Genomic DNA, 27,546 nt, shown 5'->3' on the forward strand with positions numbered 1-27,546 from the left:
ACATCACATCTCCACCATAGATCATCAAGCATTAGATTCTCATAAGGAGTGTGCAACCTCGATCATTTACACAGAGAGCTTCCAGTAGGGCTTGTGCTCCTGTGAGAATTTAATGGTGCTGCTGATGTGAGGGGGTGGAGCTCAGATGGTAATGTGAGCGATGGGGAGCGGCTGAAGATACAGATAAAGCTGCCCTCACAACACCTGCCACCCACCTCCTGCTGGGCAGCCTGCTTCCTAACAAGACACAGACTAGTACCCACCCAAGGCCCAGGACTTTGGGACCACAGTTTTAAGGAATAGGAAGTCTTAAAGTAGGGGACAAGGAGGAATGTCCTAGATAAGGAAGGTGTCTTTAATTAGCTGACATTGGAAAAGAGACCTGAAGGAAGTGAGGGTGTTCACTTATAAAAATGATTAGGAGAAGAGCGTCTGAGACGGATGGAGCCACCACTGTAAAATCTTGAGGGCACAGCCAGCTAGGGGTGGGCAAAGAGCAGCCACAAGACCCCCAAAGCTGGAGAAGAGGGAGCAGTTGGAGATGTCAGAAAGTTATATCAGGAGAATTATCTGGAGGGCCTTGTAAGGGCTGGCTCACACTTTAAAGAGGTTATGCTATTCCTTTGTTTACACAAAACTTTATAATACAGATTTTTTTTAATTCCTTTAGATGAGTCTCCTTAAAGCTTCCCAGTGAATTCAAATGAATGGAGTTCTGCTCCAGATTGCCAGAAAGATGCAAGAAAATGCACAGTAAAATTTGAAGAGGTTAATAACTGGGAAAATAACAGTATTTGGGCAAACCACATGGGTGGAGTGCGGCTGCCGAACATGCTGAACTGTGCCTGGTAGATTCCTTCTCTCAATGTCACTCCCAATGGAAGGAAAAAGACCGAATGAAGGGTCTGAACTGGACAGCAGGGAGAACGCAGATGGGACGGTCAAGACAGAACCAGATGGATCTCCCGAGATGATGCTCACTTGGGTCCAGACAGCCCAGAGGAGGAGCAATCCTGACCCAGAGCAGACAACTCAGAGGAAAAGAGCCCTTCCTCCTCCAGGGCCTGCAAATGCCAAGCACAGCGCCTGTGCTAGGAGGCAGGAGGCAGAACGCCAGCCAGGCGGAAGAAGTTCCAAAGAAAAAGGATGAAACAGGGAACTCCAAAAAGAGAATGATTGGATTCCAAGGCTGTGCCAAGCTGAAAATCTAACAGGACGCAGACGTGGCAGTGACCTAATCGGCATGCACACGTCGTACCCAGAGTCCCTCACCTGCTGTCTGAAGCCCACACTAGCCTGACAGCAGCGGGTCAGGTGAGGCGAGGGAGAGGGGAGGTGTCTCTGGGCAGCAGTCCCCAGGGACAGACTCAGAGGACCTTAGAGGACAAACAGAACTCCTGGGAGGGGGGATCCCCCAGGAGACTCCTTTTGGCAGGGGGAGGTCCCTGGGAGCTCTTCTTGCTGCCAGAAATCAATCATTTGATCAATCGTATTGATGCAGAAGGAGGTAGCAGACCCCCTTGAGTCATCCCTCTGCCTTACAACTGTTGAATTTCTTTCTAACACTGTGAATACTTGTCCATGTGGCCCTCAGCTGAGCCCTTCCCAGGTGGCATCCGGAAAAGCCCTAGGCCCGCTCTCCAAGTAGGGCACAGCCTCAGCAATACAGGTCCCAGGTGGTGTGGACTTCTGAGTCCTTCCCACCAACCCCCACCAAAGAAGGCAACTCACCCAACTTCCCAAATCTTTAGGGACCCAACAGTGTGGCTGCTGCACAAACACTTCCCACGCTGCCTGGTGCCCTTTCTAGACCTGTCCTCTCTAAGACTGCCCTGGAGCGACACACGGAGATACAGGAGGGGTTAGGCTGGGAGTCATGGCTGTCATCACCATTCCCAGCTATCAATAAGGTAATGGGCAAGAGAGGGTTGCCCCTCCTGGTGTGCAGCCTGGTTCCTAACAGGGCACAACCCTCCATTTGCAAGAGAGGGTTGTTTCAGCAGCTCCTCACCGCCAGGCACCCAGGGTAGAATGCTGCAAATACACATCCCAAAAGGCAGCGTTTCAATACAGAACACTTGCACCATGGTGGCCTCACACTCAGCCAGCTCTCTAACCAAACAGGAATTAAGAGTAATCTCAGGTCACTGGGGTCCCTGCAAAAGGCCTTTTATCTTCCACTGAGGATGAAAGTGAAGGATGTCCAGGGCCAGCCAGTATTATCCTCCTGAGTTTAAACAGTAGGGTGAAAGCAGCGGCCTTCATCTTACAATGTCAACCTCCCTCCCGTTTGTTAGTGCACAGGTAGGGGGAGGGGAGGTCTGTCAGATGTGTAGAAAATACCAAGGAAGAGTTTTTCTGGAAGCCTCTCTTCTGGCTGCGAGAGCTTGTGCAAACTCCTCTCCCACAGAGATGATTGAGGAGAGTCACTTTCTCCCTGGGTGGTCCATGTGTGGGGACTCTGTGACCTCTGAATGCTAGGCACTGTGCAGATCTAGGGGACACAAGTGTTCCCTCCCCCAGAGAAGGAGGCCAGACAGGGAAGGTGGGTGTCATTGCTCCACGTCACCCCAGGGGTTCGCTTCTCGACAGATGCTGTCTTGAAGGAAGGGGAACGAGCCAGGGTGTGAGGCGCCATGCCCAAACTGAGCCCCATGGCGGCAGTCCCAGCTCTGTACAAGATGCTTAGAAAAAAAATTGGAGCAACCAAGCGGGATGATGGTGTTTACTGAAAGGGAGATGAATTCTGTCTCCATCAAGTCATTTTGTACCAGGCCAGTGAACTCAGAAATGGCTGTGAGTCCCAGGACACAGAACCCCACTGTGGCAGGCAGCTGGGGGAACAGCCTTCCCACCTCTCCCTTTATAGATGAGAATGGTGGAGTCCAGGGAGGGTAAATGATTCACTGACAGCGATGCAGGGATATTGGGGCCTCTCTGTGCACTGAAGACCCTCTCCTCTCCCCTGCCCCAGAGTGATAGCACTGCCTGCTCTTGGCCACAGCTCCTCTGCCAACACACGTGGGGACCTTTGTCAAATTAGGAAACAAGGCCCATAGAAGTACATGGATGGGTGAGTTCAGTGTGCCTGGATTTCAGCCCCATTTGCCCTGCTGATCTTGACCCTGAGCAGAGCATGACCTCACAGTGGTATATGCAGCCCACACAATCCAGCCTGCACCTGTGTGTCTGGCCCATGGGCCACATGGTTCCTCTCCCTAGACCTCTGGTTTCTCCCACCTTTCTTTTTTGAGTTCACCTCCCTTTTCACACTGGGCTGGCCTGCCCTCTCTTCCTCTAACATAAAGACAACTTCAGCCTTATCACTGTCAGTCACTCTGTGGTCCATCTGCCTGGGATTGAGAGCTTGGTCTCAGAGGTCATCTAGAGCAGGGGCTCGCAAATGACAGCCCATGAGCTCAACCTGGCCTGTACCTGTTTCTATAAATAAAGTTTTATTGAAATACATCCATGCCCAGCCACTGACATATTGCCCATGACTGCTATTGTGCACAGTTGGTAATTTCAACCAAGACAGCATGGCCCACAAAGCCTATATTGACCATCTGACCCTTTATAGAAAAAGTCTGCATGAACTAAGATGACAACCCCACGTCTGGTCTTGACACAGGTAGAGGCCTGGCTGGGAGGCCCACCGCTGGGTCAGGGTAGTACCAGCAGCAGGGCTCACTTGATCCCAGTCCCCAGAGCTTCTGATGGGGCCTCCTCAGGTCTCTGCCAGGCACTAACCTGGTCCACATGGCTCTGGCTACACGGAGAAAAGAGTGGCTGACACAGAGCCTGGCAGACAGCTGCTGTCCGGGTCTTTGACTGAGCGTAATTTTACCATACCGGAAGCTTCCCCAGCAAGGAAAGAGACATTCCTACATTCCAGAGCCTAGAAAACGTTGCCAGACAGCTACGTGCCCCAGTTCAGGATCCTCGGGGGCTGGTGGCTAATTTTTACACTTTGCTGATGCAGAGGTAAAGGCAGAGGGAGCCTAAACTGCATGCGGTTGCACTGTCCCCAAATAACTCTAAAATAACTCAAAACCTATCTCTGGTGGTCCCTATCAATCTTTTCCTGATTCACTTCCTGTTTCTCTCCCCTTGTCCGTCCCTTAACACCAATCTCAATGTCTAGGCCCAAATGTCTTCCTGTTGCTAAGATTCATTCACAACACCAAGTTAATTAACATAAAGATAGTAACATTTTACCCTTCCCAGTTTTTTTTTTCTTCCCAGTTTTATGTAGGTATTTTTTGAGAATCACAGAGAACAGGGAATTGTCTCAATCAAAAGAACGAATACTCACTGGTAAAATTCTACCACATGCTATTTGGATGAGACAAGGTTTTAAGACAGAGAACAGCTACCCAGCATCTATCCCACCCTTCTACCTCAATTTCCCTTTGGGAGATTTTCTCTTCCCTAGTATGTAACAAGGACTTGCATCCTTAGGGATACCAGAAGTGACAGATCCTTGTCCAACCCAAGTATGATGGGGGCAGGCACAAGGCCCAGTCTGGCCAGCTGGCTTAAGGCAGGTAGTTGTTCATCACAGAAGCAGCAGGACGCTGACCCAGAAGGTCCTGTCCTCTGGCTTCTGCCCTCCCCTAGCCGAGTCCTCCCACCTCCCACTGGTTCTGTGAGCCACCTTCTTCCTGTTTGCAAGGAGCATGGATTCCCAAGGGGCTGCCACAACCACCTCCTCTATCCACAGTAAGGCCAGGCGGAGTTGGCCAGACAGCTGACCAGCTCAATGTCCTCCCTCCTTGCAGAGGCCAGAATGAAACATGCCCCAGTGATCACTGCCTGAAGCAGATGTTCCTAACACATGTGCAACCAGAAACAAGAGCCATGTGAGGTGACCCAGGACTGAGAGACTGGAAAATGATATCCCATCATCCAGTGGTGACAGGACAGGATCACGCGCAGCTCTGAAGGTCAGGCTGACAGTGGGCATGTCCCCTCGCCTGCCGTTCTTCCCTCCTCCCTCCTGCCGTGGATACACATGAACATGTGCAAGCACACACACACACGCATGCACACACACACATGCACACACACAGGCCCACACACACTCTCAGCCAGCAGGCCTCCTCCCAGTCCTCCCCAGGGAGAGTCTCTCTGGGGGAATACGGCAGGCCCAGTGTCCAGGTGGGGTAGGGATGGCAAATGGACAAAGAAGGAAGGAGGGGATGAAGAGAGATGAAAGAAAACTGTGTGTTCTTCTGGACCCCGACCCCAAAGCACTCACAGTCACCTTCCTTCTCTGGTGGGACCCTAGAGGCCAGGGCCCTGCCTTCACAATCACGCAATCACAATCAAATGACCCCAGTCCCCAGGGCGCACAGCTCCCCGCTGTAGGGAAGGCTACCAGAGCCACCTACCAGGGCCACCCAGGCAGCCTGAAAATAAAGCAGTCCCAAAATGTAAAGCCCCGTTCTTTGTCCCTCCACCGTCCCCATGTCTAGGAGCCCTAGGTGCTTGGGTTACAAGGAAGGTGAAGAGGGAGGGGACAAAACAGCCTGGCCCACTCTGCACAGCTGGGATCTCAGACCCTAGGGTGTCAAACCAGCTCCCAAGAGAGCTCCATCTACCCACGCGTGGACATGTGGATGAGACCCATGGGGGCACACATACACATATGCGTACACACATGCACACGAACACACACTTCCCTGGGCCCACTGGGAGCCCCAGGTACACAGCCAACAGGTGGCACTGAAACAAGAACAAAATGGGAAGAAAGACACGCATCAGTGAGGCACAGGCAGCTCGCTTCCTAGTACATTTATTGGAGCCTTGGTTAAGCGCAGACGCGATCAGGGACCCCAGCCAGAGCCCAGTCGGCCCGACTGCAGCTGGACGCCGGGGTCGATTTCCTTTCGTTCCCATTATAGACAACATTATTAAAAAAAATAAACTTTACAATAATACATTTTCGCTCATCTGTTGGGATATTATTTTGATAGTTTTGCTTCTTAAAAAAAGGAAAGAAAGGGGAAACCACACGATATATGTATACGGGTGTGTATATACATATATGTCGAGAAAGGAGCCTTGGTATGTACATACAGTTGACGTATGTCTCGGAAACAAGGGCAGAGAACGTGGACCGGAGGAGGGGAGAAGAGAGGAGAGGCTTGAGAAAGACCAGAGTGTTGTCAGCACGTGTCCCGCTGTGGTCTCCCCTATCCCTCTCCCCAAAGGGAGACCCGCCAAACGGACTCACAAGAAGCAAAAAAAGCCAACAAAGTATCATTTCTCTTGATCTCAAAATTCCAGCCACCAAGGAGGAAGAAACACCCTTAGGGCTGGTGCACACATTTTGCTCCCTCCCCACAAGGGGGTCTCCCAGGCAGCTGAGCGGGCCAGGCCCAGAAGTCTGTGCTACAGTCAGAGGGAGCCCAGCACTGCGCTCCCCCACCGGCATAAACGGCTCCCACCCCAGATACAGACTCCCATAGCCTGCCCAAGGGCAGAAAGCAAGAGTGGGACCAACTCCCACCTTGAAGCCAAGAGGAAGGGCTGAACATGCCCGGCTGGACCCCCATGGCCAGCCCTGCCAGCCCAGCAGGTTTCTAGAGTGGGCAGCTTAGAAAAGCAGCTGCAACATCCTGCCCCAGCCCACCCTGAGCACAGCCATAAGTCCCTTAGGCTGCAAGGCTCTCTTCTTGGTTTCTGCTTCCAAAGGATCCAGAGAGGAAAACACCAGGAGAGAGTGAAGGGCATTCCCAGAGCCTTGAGCCCTCCTTGGCACCAGGTTTCCCCTGCCAGGGGACCGCAGGGCCGGCTCTTGGGCTGCCCGCCTGCTTATCTGTTTGGTTTAGAAAAACTTCTCCAGAGAAGAAACCTGGGAGGAGACAGGTTCGGCGACAAGGTGGGGGAAAAAAATTATTTTTTGCAAGGTGTGTGTGTGTCTGTGTGTGTTTCCATTTTGTCAGGCGGGTGTTCTTGTCTGTGTAGCTTTCAGAAATCTTCTGCCACATTCCCGGTGCCTACAAGGCCAGTTTCAGCATCAAGAGGGAGACAGCAGTGAAGGCAGCCGAGGGTCTGGCTCTGCTGGGGCCTGAGTTAGGTTTGATCACCCTGTTACTCCCTGGGATGATGTTTGTCGTGAGCTGAGTCCACAGAGGAGGAGAGAGAAACAAAGAGAATGATTTTTAAAAACAACCATCAGTAGGCCTGGGATGGGGCAAAGGAAAGGATTTGAGAGCTGGCCCTTCAAGCCTCTGCCCTCCCTGTCCAACCAGAGGACAGAGCCACACTTCCATGGAGCCACGTGGGACAGGAACAGAAGGCAGTGAATGCTCTGTCCTTTGCGGCTGCAAGCCCTGGGGCTGGAAGACGCAGGGCGGTGGCTCTCAGGAAAGCGGCTGGCTCTTCCCTGCACTGGTCTAGGACCCTGCATCCCAGCAAGGAGGAGAGAGTATAAAGATCTCAGGGGCCACAAGGATCTGCGGCTTGAGAGGAAAGGAGAGGGAGGTCACACTCTCTCTTCCTGAATTTGTTCGAATCCCTCCTCCTCCCTAAAACCCTCTCTTCATGTCTCTGTCTGAGATTCTCTCTCTGGCCTCTGCAGAATCCCACACTGCCTGTCTTCTCCACTAAGTTATTATCTTAGGTCTGTAAGTCATATTTATATACTATATGAAGGCCCATGCTTCAAGGAAGGGACTGTGTCTTTTTCCATCTGTAAATATCACAGAGCCAGCCCTGAGAAGATGGTCAATACATTTGTCTTAAGAGAAAGGAAGATGTGGGAGCCATTTTCCTCTCCCCAGGGAGACAACCATGGGCCCCTGATACAGACTTCGCATTCCCTACCCCCACCCAGCAGAGTGAGTGTCCATCCAGGTCCACGGGGCCCAGAAGCTCAGCTGACCCAGCCCATGCAATGGGATTTGGGGGCTCTGAGTCTGAGGCTCACATGGGGAACAGCTCCTCCAGCCCAGTCCCGTGTCCATTCCCCTCCTCTGCCCTTCACTCACCTCTGTGAAGCACATGCTTAACTCTTTGGAGTTGTTGGCCTTCAGCCCCTGCTCCTGTGAAAGAAGGTATTAGTAAGGATAGGTCACCAGAAGCCATGAAAAAGGTGGAGACTTTACATCTTTTGTATTAACCTGGATAGAGCTGAAACACATTCTTCTTAGTAAAGTATCACAAGAATGGAAAAGCAAGGATCCAATGTACTCAATACTAATATGAAGCCAGTAGATGATCTAATACACACCCACACAAGAGAAAAACACAATTCAATTCAAGTTGGGGGGAGGGGGAGAGAGAGGAGAAGGGGGAGGAGGGGAAGAGAGGGGAGGAGGGAGGAAGATTAGTCTGTCTCCACCAAATGGGTACAATGTAAGTGCCTATAGCACACCTCTTGGGTGTGGGACTCAACTACAACAGGGACTTTGCCTAACAAATGCAAATATTGTTACCTAATCATTTATTCCTCATATTAACCTGAAATTTAAAAAAAGGGAAAAAAAGGCCACCAGGCTTTTCTGACTCAGAAGAGGCCCTGTCATCCACTGTTGGCACCATTAAGCATGGAGTACACAGTGAACATGGCTGGCTCAATCCCACACAGCAAAAGGCCCCTGCCCTTTTCTGACACCCTCAACAATTAGGTCCTGACTCCCCTGGGGTCCTGGGGAACAGATTCTAAACTCTGCTCCCCAGAGCTCCTCAAAAGTAGGGACTATGTCTTCTTTTCCTTGCACTGAGCAGTGTTTGGCTCATAACAGAAACCAATAAATGTTTTACTAGATGCATGCACAAATGAACGAACGAATGCCACAAATCAGAAATGGCACCCGAGTGCCAGGTCCTGTTAATTTCCCATGGCTGCTGGAGGGGTCTGTAGGAAAGATCATGAACCTCATCAGGGCTCCCGGGGAAGAGAGGTAGAATGATTAGTGATGTCTGCCACTGGCACCTGTTAGGTGGACAATGGCGAATGTGCCAGGGCACTTCTACCCTGAACAGATGTGCAGCACCTGGGAGCCCTGTGGCTGAAGTGAGGGATGAGGAAGGCAGGCTGGCTGGGGTATGATTCCAGGATTTTCTACCGTGGCAGAACCACATGGATACAAAACACTCCTTTATCATATCATCATCATCATCACCATCATCATCGCGACCCATGGGAACTGAAGTTATTTGTAAAATCACTTTAAAAGTAGTCTACTACTTAAACAAAATGAGGCCAGAGAAAACAGCTGAAGTAGAAGGGTTCCAAGGTGGGGAGGCAGTGTTTCCATCCTGGCTTCCAATGGCAGGGAAGTGCTGGCCACCAGAAGCAACTGGGATGGGTGGCGCCTGTGGCTCAAGGAGTAGGGCGCCGGTCCCATAAGCCAGAGGTGGCGGGTTCAAACCTAGCCCCGGCCAAAAAAAAAAAAAAAAAAAAGTCGGAAATGCAGAAGCAACTGGGAAAGCCCAACAAATTATACCTAACTCACTGCTCTTGGCCAGAAGTATCAATGATCCCTTGAACATCGCCACAGGCAATCTACCACCCAGGGCATCTGGTCAGCTAGACAAGGACCCAGCTGTCACACAGAGACCCAGGCAAGAACAGAGTCAATGCCAATCAATGGTGGAGCTGTGACCATGGTGATGATTAGCTCAGCAGGAACAGAACCAGGGACTCCACCCAGAAGGGGCCTGTTCAGGACCACAGAACCAGTGTCTCCAGGTGCCAAGCAAGGGCCCAGCCAAGTCCCCAGATTCCCCTCTGCAGAAGGGCATGCCTGTGCTTTTAGGCCTTTCCAGACCCAACCACTGGATTCCACTCTCCGGGAATAGGTGCTGCTCCAGCCAGGCTCCTGTGAGGCCACTGTGGGGATAGTAGCAACACAGCCACCCCCTCAGAGGCTGTGCTCCATCTCTGCCTTGCACCTCCCTCCCTTGCCCTTTGACTACTCCCCACCCAGTCACCTTGGTCCCCCCTGTGATATCCTGTGGCCTGTCAGAGTCTGTGCCACAGCCCAGCCCCTGCAGATACCCAGATACTCCAGATATTCCTGCTTTGGTTCTGGGTGTAGCAGACCACTCCCTGCCTCCTCTGGGGTCCCCACCTGATCCCTGTGTCTCCATATCCCATGGAACGCAGTAAGCATGGAGCCCAGAGGGCACCACAGAGGCAGGCAGCCCTGGGTGCCAGGACCTCACCCCACACCAACCACAGCTGTTCCATCTTTTATTTTCTATCCTGGAGTTATGTGTAAAATCATTTTCAAAGTAATCTACTGCTGAAACAAAATGAGGTCAGAGAAAACAGCTGAAGTAGAAGTGTTCCAAGGTGGGGCCAGCACACACTCTGTGTTCTGTGCTGTGAAGCCAGATCTCAGGGAAGCCCGGCTCCCAGACAGGCCTAGATGCCCGGCAGGGTCATAGCCAAGGTCAGCTCTTGCTGACAAAGCAGGAGGACCAGCATCCTGCCCTGGCCTGGCAGCTCAGCCAGGTGTGAGGAGACGTCTGGAATGCTGACACTTTCTGGAGAGAACCCGGGATGACTGGGTTTTGCTCCTCAGTGAGAAGGACTTGACAGGTTCCCCTTAATGAGGGGAGTGAGGCAAATATTACATGGGGAAGGAGAGAGGGACGAGGCGAACAAGGAGGGAGGTGGACAGCAGACAGGAGCCCAGGTGAAGGGAGAAGCAGAGGAAAGGAAAAGGCACCAGAGGGCGCGGAGTGGGGAGGGGAGAGCCAGGGGACAGAGAAGAGGAGGGGGGAAGGGGAGGAAAGGGGGGGAGGAGCAGAAGGGAGCAGAAGGGACAAAGAGGCAGGGGACAGGATGGGGCAGAGGGATAGTAGGGAAAGGGAGGGATAGGCCAAGGGACAGAGGGGGAAGGGACAGCGGGGGAGGGGGGAGAAGGGTAGGGAGACAAAGATGCAGGGGAGGGGAGGGGACACCAGAGGAGGGAAGGGGCCCTAGGCCCACATACCCCCACCCACATGGAACATCCACCCAGTGATAGGTGGTTCTGGTGGAGAAAGGACTGGCCTCCATGAAGATCAGGGATGCGACCCTTCCCCAGCCCCCAACATGGAGCCATCATCCACATTTGTCTAGGTCTTTCTGAGCCCACAGACTGCAGCTGGGCAGGCATCCATGGCCGATGGGCTACACTCCAGCTGTGGTTACCCATCAGGTGGCTTCCCTAGGTGCTTTGAGATCAAGTTAACAGATTTTTGTCCCCACAGACCCACCCCAGACTGAAGGGTCCTCAGCCTTGGTGTCTATCTTCCCAGGACAGCCCCTTGATCCTGGGAGGCCTAGAAGTGGAATAGCAGCGGGGTCTGAGAGGCCAGAGCCCTGAGTGCACGGCTTGGCTCTGCCAACAAGCCAGGGTAAGTCTGCTGGAGCCTCAATTTCCTCATCTGGAAAATGGGGACAGATAAACACACCTCACTAACCAACTATGATGATCACGTGAGATACCACACGTGGCGCAGCAGGAGGGCTGTGCACCTGCATAGGAAGGCAGGGACCAGGACAAAGCCGCAAGGGGGTGAGGAAGGTGAAGCCCAAGCAAGCAGGTCGCCTCCTGCCCCCGCCAGCTCCCATCTCTGCAGATGACAACCCCCAAGGCAAATGCCTCTGCCCCAGGTAGACACAGCTCCCTGATTTCCAGAAACACAGGGCAGAGAGCAAAACCTGCAGTGACTTCCCAGGACAGCCAGCCTGGGCACACAGGGCACAGGGTGTCTGCCCAGCAGCTGCCTTTTCTGACAGTGGCACAGGGTGGAGGGAGGGGCAGAAAGAAAGAAATTCCACCACCCAAGATCTAGACTACCAGTGGCTCAAACTCAGCAACCCCTCCAGAAAATGCCTTTCCCCAGAGGGACTCACTCCCTGATCAACCCCCACATAATCACCTGCACGCCAGTTCAATCAGCACGAAGGGGAGAGAAGGCTGCTCTTCTTCCATGTGTGTGAGTGCAGGGGCACAGCTGGGGTCACTCCAGCCTCACCCATGTCCCCTCTCTGAGCCGTTCATCCCCCAGAGGCAAGCTCAAGGTTTGATTCGACAGTGTCCCGCAGGATGGCAGGACACAGGGCTCCCAAGAACAAAGTTTCTGCCTTGGAGGCAGGTAGAGGGAGTTTATGGAAAGAGGTGACTCCCCATGGGCGTCACAGTGGAGTCCCACCAGAAGCATGAAAGAGTCTGCCCCTGCAGGGGGCACTGGGAGAAGGGCACAGACAAGGAGGGAGGCCTACAGCCAAGGCTCACTTAATCCTTCTAGAACTTTCTCCCCAGGAGACCCCAATGTCCTGGAAGTTGGAAGGAAACTATTGTCTTCCTTCTCTCCCTGGCCCTCTTCTGTCCCCACCCTAGGCCCAAAGCCTGACCTGACACAGGTGCTAGTGACTGAGTCCACATCTGTCCTGCTGGCCTGAGCTGGCCATGCTCTCCTGTGTTCTATTCCTGGCCCCACCCCTAAATCCCAGTGCCTTTGGCCTTCCCCTCACCTGCACCTGCCCACAATAATTCACACCTCTTCCTCCCCATACCCCCTGCCACCACCCCACTTCAGGCCCTCCTTTCCTGCCCCCCACTATGGCTGAGATCTCCTAACAGGGCTTCTACCTCTCCCTTGTCAGCCAGTCCTCACCTACTGTCAAATTAATCTTGCTAAATCAGAGTTCTGATCACAACTCACCACTCCTTGGCTCCAGAGCTGTCCAAGGCCTCTCAACACTCACCACTTCCACCTGCCATTCATGTCACACGTCCACCTTTCCTTCCCACTAAATCCTCTGCATCCCACCCAAACCCAGGTCCACAAATGCTTTCTGCCAAGAGCCAGAGAGCAAGTAAATAGGCTTTGCAGGCCACATGTCATCTGTCACAACTACTCAACTCTGCCTGTGACATAGAGACAGGCATACATGACAGAATCTGGCTGTTTTTCCAATAAAATTTACTTTATAAAAACAGGTAGGGTGGACCCTACTGCTGCTGTCCTTACCCCATGCCCTCCGCCTGGGATGCCTGGGCCCACCCCAACCCCAGCTCCACGGCTGCACGTATCTTGTCCTCTCTACTCTTCTGGGCCTGGCAGCAAGTGTCGCAACATCTGTAAGTCCTTGGCTTCCACTCCCTATCGAGGCAGTGGCCTCTGCTAGACCCTATCCCACCCTACCAACCCCACAAGGGATAGGGCACCAGTCGCCTTCTCATCAAAATCACCTGAGGCTGCTCCCATCTACTTCACTGGTGTAAGCACCAGGGCACCAGCCTGCCAAGCTTGTTAGCTTCAGGGCCTGGGATATGGTGACAGGCAGCAAGAACTTCTGCTAAATAAATGATTGTACACACGAATGGGTCTCTCAGTCCTACGCTGCGATGCTCTCAGGCCTGTGCATGGGGTGGGGGACTCGTCCAGGGAGCAAATAGGGAGAGGTGGCCGCCACTAGCTGTGGAGCCTGCTACAGGTACATCGTGAGAGGGCCTTGGGGCAGCCCTTGAAAACACACTTTCCATTCCCCCAAGATGTGACTGGTTTTGTCAAGGGTAAGAGCAGGAATTGGTAGGTTGAGAGCAAAAGAGATGTATGTCAAGGGCACCCAACCCCAGGAAAGGTGAGACTCCAGCTGATGGGATGGGGCCCTGCAAACTGGCACTCTGGGCCCAGAACAACAACAAAGGGAATGACAGGGATGGTGACAATAGGACATGGCCAGGGAGACCACTGACCCATCATAGTCTTCCCCCAGACTCCATCATATGAGCAAAGAAGCCAATCTTCCTGCATCTTTCCCTCTGTACCCACCTAGTACCCTGCATACTGAGGGCTCTAAGGGAAGGAAGGAGAGCTGAGAATAGCACCCCTATCCTAGAAGAGAGCAGAAGTTCTGATTAATCAAATGAAATCAGAACTCTGGGTTCTTCCCTTCAACCTGTACAAAGCACCTGCCTCATGCTAGGCCCTATGCTCTGAGCTACACAGGGTGACACGGGAGGAGGAGACATCACCCCAGCATCTGGGACACTGGCGTAACAGAGAGAGGACACACCATGATGGGGGGCACGCAGATGATGACTTTGCCTGGGTGGAATCTAAGAAGATGACCCCAAGAGGTGACATTTGAGGGGGGGTTGCTGGTGGAAAATGGTGGAAGGGGGAAGGAGAGGCATCCTGCTCAAGGAACTGACAAGTGCAGGCCCTGCGTCTGGCTTGCCCATCTGCAGGCCTGGACCCCGGTCCCCTCGCCAGGCTTCAAGTACAAAGGGCCTTGGATCAGAGTCCAAGACTGCCCTGCTCACCACAGACTCCCTGCTCCAGGGAATAGTGGGATGGGAAAGGGTGAGGAAATTCAGACAAGGGACACAGACAGGCAGGGCACAGGCCCCAGCAAAGACCCCACCAGGCCTTCTCCAAGTTCCACAGGGTCCCCGGCAGGACGTGCCACCCAGGTGGGGGCCACAGTCAGGAGGAGACGACACCAGAGCAGGTTCTGAGGCAGCACTGGACACACGGCACATGCAGGGGCCTCCCAGCTCCTCTGTGGAGTCAAGATTCCCACACTGCAGCCTAGCACCCACATCCCACCCCCCCACCCCAAAGTGGGAAAGTCCTTCATGGGAGCAGACCTGGAGGAGGAAGCCACACCAGGTGACCAGGCTGGCCCTGCCCAGCCACCACCTACAGGGCTAAGGATCAGCTATTGCCCTGGCCAGGCCTCCCCTGGGTTTGGGAAGGAGACCTCAGAGGGTCCTTCAAGTCCTGACATCCAGATACCATGCATGGTCCCCAACTGGCAGCCATCTCTGGGGGCCCTAAGGCTTCCCCAAGGAATGAGGAAGGCTAGAGGAGCATAGAGATCATTAAAGCATCCTGCCTATCTCTCTATGGAGAATCTGGGGTCCACCAGCTTCCCCCCAACAGGCACCCATGGCTCCCTGTCCCTGTCCTCACGCAAGAACTCCCTTCTATAACGATGGGAGTCCCTAACTCCCAAGGGTCCCACAAGGACCACCACAGAGCCATTTGAGCAGAAATGGCCCCCACCAGGGGAGCTGACAGCCATGGGGTCCCAGTGTGGCCTTGAGACCCCATGCCAGCCCCACTGCGCCACTCATGCCACACCCCCAGCACCTGGCATGGAATAGCAGGTGTTCACTAAATAACAGGACAGTTATGGAGTCAGGGGCCCTCTCTTCCACTCCTCCAAGAAGGAGCCTGGAAAGTGATGGTGACAGCTCCTTTGGGGAGTCTGCCTCTCTCCCTTCCTCCAGGGAGGGCTGGCCCGGCTCTCCTGCCCAGCATGACTCTGTCACAAGGCCCCAGTGGACACTCACTAGGGCCAGATCATAGGAGACACCTGCTAGGAGGCAGTCCCAGCCCCCAGAATTCACAACACCTAACGCTGTGTACTTTCACACACACACCTCACTGACAAACCACCATTATCTCCACTGGAATCGACCATGGTCCAGGCAGCCCCCAGATGGCAGGTCTGCAGAAAACCAGGCTGGGGCGGGAAGGGACCAAGCGATGGGCAGTTTAGCAAACTGCTGAGGGAAAACAAAAAAGGTAAAAATGGGACTCAGAGTCATCAGGGGCTGGAGTCATGGCCTTGAGCTCTCCTACACCCAAAAGGAAGCACAGAGAGGGTCTTCGGGAGGGTTGGCAGCCAAGGGGCACCTCAGGAGGCAACAAGCAGGGAGGCCTGGAGGTCAACACCAGGGCACAGTCACCTGACAGGTGGCACAGATCTGGCTGGCTGATCTGCCCACCACTCCAGCGTGAAATTGAGCGGGCAACTATCTGTAGAGTAGGACCCTGGTGGTAGCCACTCAAGCATGCTCAGTGCCATTAGGACCGCCCAAGGGTGACACGGGCACCTCTGCCCAAATGAGAAGGGCCTAATGGAGGGAGCAGGACATGGAAGAGCTCCCTGCCAAGCACAGCAGCAGGGTTCCTGGAAGTCAGCTGTTACTGAGCAGGAGACCCTGCCAGGGAGAGGAAGTGGGTGGGAAGAGGGCTTCCCCCACCAGACAGGCACCAGCACATAGGCCATGGGCGCCCGGGAGGGACCCTCATGCTCACCAGGCCAAGTCCCTGCTCACATCCTCATCCTGGCACTGAGGATCCTCATGGTTGACCCCATGAGCCCAGTGCCCCATTCAAACTGGTTCCTCACAGCTTCACACACAGCCAGGTCTTGCTCCCCCTACACCTGTGTGTGGCCCCCCCGACTGCTCCTCACACCCTCCAACCTGCCTGGCAATTCAAGTCCCAGCTCCTGGCTGAAATGCCCATGGCCACCTGCCACAACCTCCCTGTACCCTTCCTTCTCCGCCCTCCCTGATATTCTGCACTGGGTCCCCTTCTAAATTCTTTATCCTAGGGCTGTGTGTGTGTGTTCTTTCTAGAACCAACCTCTTCAGCAGAGAACCTACGATAGAGAATGGGGACATGAACCAATGGGCAGCTTAGCAGAGAGAGAAACTGAGTGAGAAGCCCTGTGGTGTGCAACTGACAGTGCCACATGTTTCACAGCACCAACTTCAGTCCATGTCTGCTGCTAATTTAAATGCTTGAGCCTCAACAGGACCATAAGAACCACAAAATCAAAAAAAAAAAAAAAGAACCACAAAATCCAAAATTGTCTTGGCCTCATTCATAGTGAATCCAGGCACCTTTCACAAGACCTGGCACACACTGGCTATGTGACACATGTTGGATAGACAGGTGGATGGATGGACAGGCGGATTCATGGACAAATGAACATGATGGACTTTGGAACTGGATGTAAGTTTGAAATCGTATTCTACCACCAACCAGCTGTGTGATCTTAAGTGTATCACCTAAGCCCTCCAGATTAATTTCCTATGTGTAAAACCAGAATACCAGCATCTCATTGTGTGACAATTCAGTGAGACAGGCAGAGGATCTGTAACACACTACCTGGTAACTAGCAGGTGGTTATTAAGTGATAACTATTACATTTCACTTGTACCCCCATGTCATCTGGCATAGAACTGTGATTTAACAGGTGTTTGACACTTGGGCCATGAATGCCCAAATAAATGGGCAGGAGAAGAACCACGCCCACCACCCCCTCCCCTGCCTCCAGAGTCCTTGCTCTGAAGTGAAGGCAGTCAGCGCTCCCTCCCTGGCCCTAACCGAATCATGTCCCATGCCACTTCTAGCAGCACAGTGCTGCCCCAACCCCTTAGCTATATCCCCTCACCTGTACAGACGTGCAGGTGGTGATGACACTGGTCCCCAGGCTGGTGCTGTCACTGAGGTCATCTGGCAAAGAAGGAGTCTTCTCCACCCGAGGGGCGTGGGTGGCCTGGAATGAGGGGCCCTTTGGAGACACGTTCACATCTGTGCCGTTGCCAAAGGCCTGGATGGCGTTCCCTGGGGTGGGGGCAGGTAAATGTCAGGACCCATCTCAGCCTGCCCACTGCCTTCCCTTGGAACAGTCTAGAAGCTGGGAGAGAGTGTAGCACATCCAAATTCAATTTTGCGGAAGCCCCTTTCAGGCACCTACCAAGTTTTCACGCCTCGGGAAGGAAAAAGCTCCGGAGGTTGAGAAAGACTGAGAAACCAAAGTAGAAAGAGACACGTGATGAGGCACGCAGAAGAGGAAAGGGAGGAAAAGAAGAAATAGGGGGGCGGGGAGCCTCAAGGGTGCCCAGGCATCTCCTCTGTGCCAAGTGCTGTAGGCCATGCCTTCAGGAGCTTCCCCAGCCCAACTCCGGAGGCACAGACTGTCCTGGCTCCTTTGCCACCACCACTGGCATCCCAAGGGCCCAAGGCTCAGCCCTCTGCCCTCTCTACACTATATCCTTTCCGAGTGGCCTTCCATCCTCCCACACTGTCTAGAGAAGACCCTAGAAAATCTCGACTTCCATGTTCTGTGTGTAGCTCTAACTCATCATGCCAAAGCCTGACTAGGCACCACTCCCAACCATGCCAACCATTGCTTCCTTCCCCCTGTATTTCCATCTCTACCTGCCCAATTCCCCCAAGTCAGAATCTTGGGGTCACCCACAGTGCCTCCCTAAACACCCTCCAGCCATCAACTGAGCCCACCTCCTAAAGACCTCTCCAACCCATCTCTCTTCACTGCCCGCCCTCCTGTGACCCACATCACTGTCTTCCCTCATGAGCAGCTACCACAGCCTTCTGATGTGACTCTCTGTGTTGAGTCACCTGTCAGAACCCCACCTCTAACCTCCACACCACAGGCAGATCAGATTTCTGGAAAGCTGACCTGATCTCAGCACCACCTGCTGATATCCCTTCAGGGACCCAAACTGCCACCCTCATTACCTGCAGGGCAGGAAGATCCATATGACTTCAGGCATGCGAGGTCCTCCATGAGGAGGATGCTTTCCACCTATCCGGAGAACTCCGCCACTCTAGTCACTTTCAGTGCTATGTAGCAATGCTACACCGTGGTGGGCAGTTCCCTCAACCTGCCATGACCTTCTGTGGTCCCCTGGACCTCCGCCCTAGGTGCACTGGCAGGTGCTCCCTGACTGATACCCAGGCACTCAGCCAGCAATGGGTTCATCCTCTCAGAAGCCTTGAGGGCCTCCCTCCTCCTGGCGACTTGGGCATCCCCACCCTGGCTGCTTAAGAGCGCTGAGTAGACCCCCACTCTGGGATCTGTCACCCCATTCTGTGATCACAGCAGCCCCTCCGTCTGCCTCCATCAGACTGCACATTCCCTGGTGACTTGTCTCTCTGTATCTCCAGTACCATAGAGAAAGGATGGAGAGGAGGATGGAGGGACAGGTGGAAGGAAGGAAGAAAGGAGGGAGGGAAAGAGAGAAGAGAGCTTCAGGCGGACACAGACAGCAATGGGTGTCAGACTGGAAAGATCCAAGGCAGGCTGAGCGTGAAAAGAAAGTCATCAACTCCAAGAGCAAATGAGCTCATTCAAGGGAGAAGTGACAAATGCTGGCAACCCTCAGGAGAGGGCTCCATCTCCAAAAGCGCATGGCTAGAGCTGGCCTGCTTGCAGTCATGGTGTGAATCTCCAAAGCTCAAAACCCCTGTAGACAACACCCATGATGGAGAAGCATCATATGTACCACTGGTCATCCCCATGGGATGTGGGGTCATCCCCAAGGGTGTGGCTAGGACAGAGGAGGCCATGAGGGGCATCTGGGGATGGGGAGGACACGCCAGCACTTACGGAGGCACGGGTTCTCGGTGAAGTCCCTGAGGAACTTCTCACACTCCTCCTCCATGTTCCCACTACCACGACAGCTGCACCAGGGGGACATCACGATGCCAGTGGGGCTGGAGTCCACGTAGTTGGGTGTCATATCAAACCCTGGGCAGGGAGAAAGGGGAAGGAAAGGAGGAAGGGACAGTAAGGCCTTCACCTTGAGCTCCAGGGCCCCTGACACATCAGGGCAAGGGCTGAGGACCTGTCACCCCATTATCCCCAAAACACACACATATGTCAGTTCCTAACTCTGAGCACTACTGTGGGGGACAGATCCTTAGAGGATGCTCCTCGCCCCCAAGAAGGCCAAGAAGCTGCTCCCCTTGGGTGGGCCCTGCCTTTCTCGTTCACCAACAATCACAGCGTGTGCTAGAATCAGGATGAGTGAGGCTCACAGCCTGGGCTTGCATCCCAGTGCCAGTGCTGACCAGCGAAGCGAGCCTGTGCAAGCTACTGAACTTTCCATGCCTCAGTTTCCTCATCTGTAAAATGGAAATAGCAACACCCCACTAGTAGGAGCTGTCACGAGACCCCAGATAGTCAGTCCATGTAAATGGCTTAGTGCAATGCCCAAAATGTCAGAACCATGCCATAAATGTTACCTTTTCTTCTGATTTCAAAAGCCTCATAAGCCCCCACAATAAGGATCAGGCCCTCCTCCCTACAATAGAGATAGAGACAGGCCTCTACCTCCTAGCCACAGAGCTGTTTCCCCCAGCTCAATCTGCCACAGAGAAGGCCAGGAGGCTACCTCCACCAGCTGTCTGAGTTGGGCCAAAGCCCCTGCCCTGCTGAGAGGGGCACAGTGAGAAGCACCTGCAAGCCCAGGGGTGCTGGGGCAGAGGGGGCCTTACCAATCATGCCAGCATAGGAGCCCAGACATGCCTGGTAATTGTCTGTAGGGCAGCTGGTGACCATCTGGTAGGAGGCTCGACAGTTGGCATGAAAATCCGCCAGCCGGGACCTGGTGATGGAGAGAAGACCCAACAGAGAAAATAGTTTAGTCTGGCCGCCTCCATCCTCTGCTCCCCCTGCCCAGCAGTCAGAGCATGTTCCCCCTGCAGTGTCCCAGCACGGGGAGAAGCCAGGAAGACAGAGAGGAGGAGGAACCAACTCTCAGGGGCCTCAAACTGTGAACTCCTTGAGGACAGAGACAAAGAACCAGTGACCCACTCACAAAAAGGACTTTAAAAGGCACTGCCACTGCCTGCTCCAAATGGCTCTTTTAGGCAGAGAACAGAGAGATGACCTGGGGTAAGTTCACAGAGAACCCAGGGACCCAAGGCAGGAAAGCTGGGCCCTGCTCTCTGCTCAGCCACACTCCTGGATGGCCTTGCCATCATTCTTCCCATCTGCAAAATGGGTACAATAATCCCTGCCCTGGCTACCTCCTAGGACCCGTCTGTGGGTCAAAGGAACAAGCACCCAGGGCGGTGAAAGAGGAATTATCTTAGGGTGGGACGCGCAATGGGCATTCCCGGCTGGACTCTCCTGCATCCAGTCAGAGCTAAGGCTCCCCTGCCATCCCTCCGCTCAGTCCCCAATTCTTCCAGGCAAATCAGCCTTTCCATCCCGCACATCTGTAGCATGATGTCGCCCATTCCTCTCTGCCGGCATTGATGATGGTGCCGCTCATGCACGGCTCTGTGCTCCCCACAAGCCAAGAGCTGCCTGAAGACAGACACTGTCTGAGCCGGGTCTGTCACCCCCAGAACCAGGCCCAATGTGGGAGGTCCCATGGAGCACAGGGACACCCGAGTCTACCATGCTCAGCAATCCCTACTCCTGCTTCCTCCTGTCCTGGAGATCTGACCACAGGTGCTACCATCAGCCTGGGCTGGAGGAGGACATTCCCCTCCCTGACCATGTCACCTCCTACAGGTGAGCGCCCTTTGCCATGTGGCCTCACATATCTTATCGCCTATGTCTCCCAGCAGTTCCAAGCAACTAGTAATAACATCCTGTTCATTGGCATTTTCTCAATGATGGGTGCACACAGTAGGACATCAATAACCACAAGCTGCACGAGAATGCTATGGTAACTCAAAGAGCAGCTTCAGGAAAGCCCAGGACCTGGGCTGTCTGGCTCCCATACCCACACTCTGCACATATAAAGGACCTCACAAAGCCATCCTCAAGTTCACCCCAAATTCTGTGGAGCTTCATCCCATTTGAGAAAGGAACAGGTAGAACAAGAGGACAGAGAGACGGGAGGGGGGACTGAGATAGCCTGAGCCAGCAGAGGGACACGGGCTGCCCACGGAGGTACCAGTACCCCTGGGAGTGTCCTCACCAAGAAAGCCCAAGAGCAAGGGCTGAGTGTAGGCTGAGTGTAGGTTAAGTGTGTCTCACCGCTGGACAAACTCCAGTATGCTGGAGGCCCCTTGGTCCTGGGGGTGGTTCTGAGAGAAGGAAGAAGTCTTCCAGAGAGATTCAACCCCAAAGAGGACTCATGTGTCCCAGGCCCCTGCAGCCAAGTCAGGGGGCCACAATTCTCAGCTCAGCTCTACTCCAACTCGCTACCATGGGCAAGTCCCTTGCGTCACAGGAACTAAGTTTTCTTATTTATCAAGTGTATAGAAAGCACTCTTACTTTATAGTTGAAATGGTCATTTCACAATTTGGGACGATGTAAAATTCTGGAGACGGAGGGTGGTGATGGCTTTACAACAATATGAATCTACTTCATGCCACTGAACACGAATCTACTTCATGCCACTGAACACTTAAAAATAGCTAAAAAGGGGCGGCGCCTGTGGCTCAGTTGGTAGGGCGCCATATACGAGGGTGGCGGGTTCAAACCCGGCCCCGGCTGAACTGCAACCAAAAAATAGCTGGGCGTTGTGGTGGGCGCCTGTAGTCCCAGCTACTCGGGAGGCTGAGGCAAGAGAATCGCTTAAGCCCAGGAGTCGGAGGTTGTCAGAGTGAGCTGTGTGATGCCATGGCACTCTACCAAGGGCCATAAAGTGAGACTCTGTCTCTACAAAAAAAAAAAGCTAAAAAGGCAAATTTTCCTTTCTGTGTATCTTGCCATCATGATTTTTTAAAGGCTTATTCACATCCATCTTTTATCATTTAAACCTCACAAACACAGTGTGAGATCTGACAAGCAATAGTTATTATTATACCATTTTACAGAGAAGAAAGTTGAGTCTCAGAGAAGCTAAACAACTTGGTCAAGGCTCACAGAGCTATAGAGCACAGGAGCCAGGACTCAAAAACCCACAGCTCCATGAACAAGACAGATGCCCTTGCTCCTGTGCAGGAGGGCGGTTTAGAGACCTCAAAGTTCCTTACACAGCCATCATTCTGTGCCTCTAAAAAAGCAATAAGCAGTTGTCCCCGACCTCATTCCAGCCCCTAAATACACTTTCTACTTCCTCACTGCCCAGCTCCCAACCAAGTCTTCCCCTCTGCAGAAGAAAACTCGGTCTTAAGTGTCAAAACCCGTATCTGTCCCACTCTGGAGCCCAGCAAATGAGAGAAAGTGCTGTGAGAGGGTGGGTGGGAGTGGGGTCTCTGCCCCTGTCCCACACCTACAGGGTCCTGGGAGGTAGGCTGGCTGGCAGGGGCAGAGACTCTAACAGGTTGATAGGATTTGGAGGTAAAAAAAAAAAAAAAACCTAAATCTGTTGTAAGCTGAATTGTGTCCTCTGCCCCAGCAAAAAAAAAAAAAAAATGTGAAGTCAAAGTCCTAATCCCCGGGGCCCATGAATGTGGTCTTATTTGGAAATAGGGTCTTCGCAAGTGTAATCATGTTAAAATGAGGTCACAGTGAATTGGGGTGACCCTAAATCCCATGACTGGTGTTCTTGTTATTCCAAATTATATATAAAATCAGCACATTGTACCCCATAAATGCAGAAATGTACATAGTTATGATCTAATAAATAAATACTCCATTAATGCAAAAAGAGAGAGAGAGAAAGGAGAAAAAATACAAAGATCCAGGGAGAATGTGACGTGCCATGAGAGCAGAGGTTGGAGTGACGTATGCACAAGCAAGGGACACCCAAGATTGTAATGACACCCGACCAAGAGAAAGCAAAGCCATCAGCAGATGCTCCCTCCAGCCTGCAGAGAGAGCACAGCCCTGCCAACGTCTCGACTTCAGACTTCTGACCTCCAGAATGCAGAGAGGATAACTTTCTGTTTTAAGCCACCCAGACTGGGGCACTTCGTTACAGCAGCCCCAGGAAACTAACGCAGAACCTTCAAAGACTCTGAAAGTTTTGCCAAATGGCTCCCTCCAGAAGGAGCCAAGGAGACAGGACCAGGCCTCAACACTGAGGTGTGATGGAGGTGGGCAAGATAAGGCCAGAACGGAGCTTCCATAGGGTGTGGGACCATGGGGCCACCAGATCATCTGTGAGCAAAGCCTCTGGTTACCATCGTCTCCCCACCAAAGGGACATCCAAGCACCAAGTTGTAACTGAACCACAAGAATCCATTCCAGGACCAGGTGGTCAAGTGTCAGCGCCACTTTCCCTGGCCACGCAGACTTCTCCCATCTCTGCATTCCAGCTGCCCACAGCCTGGCCTGGGCAGGTGATCAAACCACTGCACAGGGACTCACTGACGTGGCCCTGTTCGGTCTCTCCAACCAGAACACACGAGCCCAGAGGGGCAGACTCTATGGAGTTCTTCCTCCATCTCCTCCACGGCCCCTTCTGGATAGGGACAAGGTGGTAAATATCCTTTTTCCAAATACAGAGGATGCCAAAAAAATGTATACACATTTTAAGCAAGGAAGAAAATGTATTACATTTTATTTATTTTTTTCAACTTCAGATTAATGTGAGGGTACAAACAATTAAGTTGCAATGTTTGCATTTGTTAGGTAGAGTCTCTGTTGTAGTGTGTCCCATGAAAATGCATTAAACTTTTAATACTCAACATATACTGATCAGAAAAGATGAATACAAGTCATCTTGAGCACCTCCTGTAAGTGCAGAAGTCGTAATGCACATATGTTGACGTAATATCACATGTAATATCATAGCTGATGGGGTCAAGGGTAGGATGCCGTCATGGTCCAGGGTCCAGGGCATGAGTGAGAGCAGCTGTCTGCCCACCATGGCAGACCTGAGGCCCTGTGCTCTATCCAAAGGTGTTGGCAACCTCCCAGAGCACAGAGGGGGGCTTGCCTCCTCCTGTGAAGTCGGTTCTGTGTCACCAGCACTGGGAACCCTAAGGATCTTGACTGGCCACACCAGCCATGGCCTCTCCATCATCACTGGCCGCCTAGGCTGGAGGAAGGAGGCATGACCCCGGAGAACATGGCTTCCTGCTGCAAACGCCCTTTGGGGAATCCATTCCCTAATGAGCCACAGAGAGGCAGGGCCATGGAGGCAAGGTGGGAGGAGAGGGAGCCAGACAGGAAATAGAGGGAAAGAGTTCAGCCTCTAGGAGTGCTGGCCAGAGGGCTCCTCAGTGAAGAGGACAGGGGCAGATCTGGCCGCTGGGAGAGGAGGAGGCATCTGTCACACGGCCTGTTCTGTCCCTCACTCACTGGCTGTATGACTTTGGGCTGGCCTACCCTGTGTCTGGTGCTCAGTGTCCCTTGTTAAGTGGGGACACTGAGCACCAGAGGTCTCCTGGGGCCCTGACAAAGAGCCAACAAGAAAGCCTGGGAACAGTAGATGCCCGATGTCCTTGGAGGTATCACCCCTATCTTCTTTCCTTACCCAGCACGATGCCTGCCATTGTTCCCACACAGGGAATGGCTTTCCCTGGTGTCTGATAGAAAGAAAAAAATACCTGTTGACACTGCCGCGGTGGGTCTGGGACCCACACAGGGCAGATGGGCACACAGGGAGACAGCTCCTCTCTCCCCTTCACTTTGGGTGCCCGGTTCTCCTGATCCCACTATCCTCCATGCAGTGCTAGGGGCACGGGAAGAGAGCACAGCCCTCGAAGCACAGCAATGTGCACAGGGCCCCTTTGCCAGGCCCCCGGGGGTGACCAACAGGACAGCATCATCCCGCTCCTCTGGGGCCGTGTGGCTTGTTACCCTAACAGCAGCCTGATCAGCAGGCGCCAGGGCCTCAGAAAGGAAGCTGTTCAGAAAAGGGAGGGGGAGGACACAGGCGTGAGAGTGGCAGGCAGCACAGGGGAAGACAACGTGAAGGGAAATGGCTAAGCCTTCTGTTCTTCCATTCTCAGTGTCAAGGCAGCCTTTGGCAAGCAAAAGCGACAAATGGTGCCATTCAGGAGGAGGCCACGTCCAGTCCAAGTCTCCAGAAGGCCTTTGATGGTTTAAGTTTTTCTCCACCCCTCAACACACAATAAAGTTCACAGTAGTAGGTTCCCTGTGTCAACATCAAGAACCAAGTGGTATCAATTTCCTTCAAGCCCTCAACACAGTCCAACTCCAACCATGATGGAACCAGCTGCAGAAGGCCCCCGGCCGCAGCCATGGTAGGCATCATTCTCCAAGACTCATGTTATCCTTGTTCATAATACATGATGAGCCAGCTGGTGATCTCTCCCTCTCTCTAGGCCAGATGTCTCTCTTCCCTCAAACACCGGGAGGTCACCCATCTCTTGGACTCCGTCCTTACTGCCAATAACAGACTTTTCCTGGATCAGCCCCATTGCTTCCCAGATTTCTGCCGTTTAGAGCCCCATAAGAGAGCCAGCATAAAAGAAAGCATGAGAGAGAGGGAGGGATAGACAAATGGACAGAGAGAGAAAAACAGACAGCCAGCAAGAGAACCAAAATGAAGACAAGCCAAGTCCGTCTCAGCTGAGATCAAGCCAAGACTGGCATGTAAACCCAGGGCAGCAGGTGGGTCTGTCTGACACACACACCCACTCTGGGCTTGTTCCATCAGCAGCTGCAGACTATTCAATCACAGGAGAGCAGCAAAAGGAGAGAGATGCTTGACCTCCACTTTGATGAAAAGGTTGACATATTCAACACAGAACATCCAGTTAATTTGAACTTCAGAGATATGGTGACCTATTTTAGTGTAAGTATGTCCCATGCAATATCTGGGACATACTTACACTAAACCATTTTTCTTCGTTATCTAGATTTCAAATTTAACTGGGCATCCTGTATTTTATTTGTTAGATCTGGCAACCCTATATGGTGAGCTTGTGTGCCCCCAGAAAAGGGGAAAAGAGCAAAGCTGGGTGTGAAAAGATCAAACCACACAAGCATAAGTCATCCAGAGTTGAGGGCGGGGGTGAGGGGGGTGGGGGATGGACTTCCTATAGGTCTGGTACTCAGAGTGTGTCCACAGACCAAGAGCATCAGCATCAACTGGGAACTTCTCAGAAATACAAATTCTCCAGCCCTCCCTGCCCCCACCCCAGACATGCAATTATCTGAAATTCTAGGAGAAGGGCCCAGAAATCACCCCCTTAACAAGCCCTTCTGGTGACCATGAGGCAAGCTGACATTTGAGGATAGGGGAGGTGTCAGAGCAGGGCTTAAGGGTACCTTTCAGACCCCAACCCTTGGTCTCAGCTTTAAATATACCCAGTTTATGGTCCAGCCGTGGACGAAAGGACAGCTTTCTACAGCTGGAGAGGCTTGTGGTTACATGGAAAAGAGTGCACAAATCTGTATTTTTATTTGTTGGATCTGGGAAATCTGTATAATCTCACGCACACACACACACACACATTGTTAACTCCATGGAGATACACAATTACACTTGGATACATTCTTCCCAGAGTTGTGCTTTAGTCTTAGCCAGGAGAAGGTGGACAGGCACCTGTTATCCACGAAACCCTCCCTTGGCCCAGGCTGTAAACACCTTCCCAAATACATATGTTCCCAAATTCGTCTGGGGTAAATTACCCCCATGGAACTCAAAACTTTCCAATGCTGGTCTGCAGGTGTTTTTCCCAAAGCTCCCATGTATCAAATTATGCCTGCCAGGTTACTGCCATGGAAACCAAAATATTTCTACTGGTTCCAGATATAAAGTAGGAGAAAAGGGAGTTGATGTTTACTGAGGATCTACTATGTGTTGGGTCCCATTATCTCATTTTACTGAACACTCCCACAAAGCAACGTATCTCACAAAAACGACGGAAGTAGCTGGCACCATCACACACCCTGCAGCCTGCATATCACGACTGGCCGGGCCTGTCCTTGAGAACAGGGGTGGTCACCAGCTTGGCACAAATGAATGGGGCACTTGAACATTTCCTGGAGGGAAAAAAGGGTTTCCAAGAAGTGCAAATTACTCATGATAGGCTTCAGAGACAATTTATGGAAATGTAGAGAAAATGGCCTTAATAGACCCAAGTGCTTCTGGAATGGCTTTCTGATGTCCCCTCCGGCAGTGCAGGGCTTGGTTAAATGGCTCAATGTG

At 52.7% G+C, this 27,546-nt stretch overlaps 1 protein-coding gene across 3 annotated transcripts in view; it reads right to left on the reverse strand.

Annotated features, from left to right (window-relative positions):
- Nucleotides 1-5,783: 5,783 nt before the first annotated feature.
- GFRA2 (GDNF family receptor alpha 2) overlaps nucleotides 5,784-27,546 on the reverse strand; it is an 84,940-nt gene continuing 63,177 nt past the window's right edge. For all 3 annotated transcript variants that reach the window (XM_053578744.1, XM_053578747.1, XM_053578745.1), the window contains 5 exons: nucleotides 20,068-20,177; nucleotides 19,178-19,318; nucleotides 17,216-17,388; nucleotides 7,998-8,051; nucleotides 5,784-7,127 (listed from right to left, as the gene is read on the reverse strand). In XM_053578744.1, coding sequence (XP_053434719.1) covers nucleotides 7,005-7,127; nucleotides 7,998-8,051; nucleotides 17,216-17,388; nucleotides 19,178-19,318; nucleotides 20,068-20,177 — 601 coding nt within the window. In that variant the 3' untranslated portion in view covers nucleotides 5,784-7,004. The remainder of the gene's footprint in view (nucleotides 7,128-7,997; nucleotides 8,052-17,215; nucleotides 17,389-19,177; nucleotides 19,319-20,067; nucleotides 20,178-27,546) is intronic.

The sequence above is a fragment of the Nycticebus coucang genome, chromosome 24 (assembly GCF_027406575.1).
Source record: "Nycticebus coucang isolate mNycCou1 chromosome 24, mNycCou1.pri, whole genome shotgun sequence".
In the NCBI taxonomy this organism is placed as follows: domain Eukaryota; kingdom Metazoa; phylum Chordata; class Mammalia; order Primates; family Lorisidae; genus Nycticebus; species Nycticebus coucang.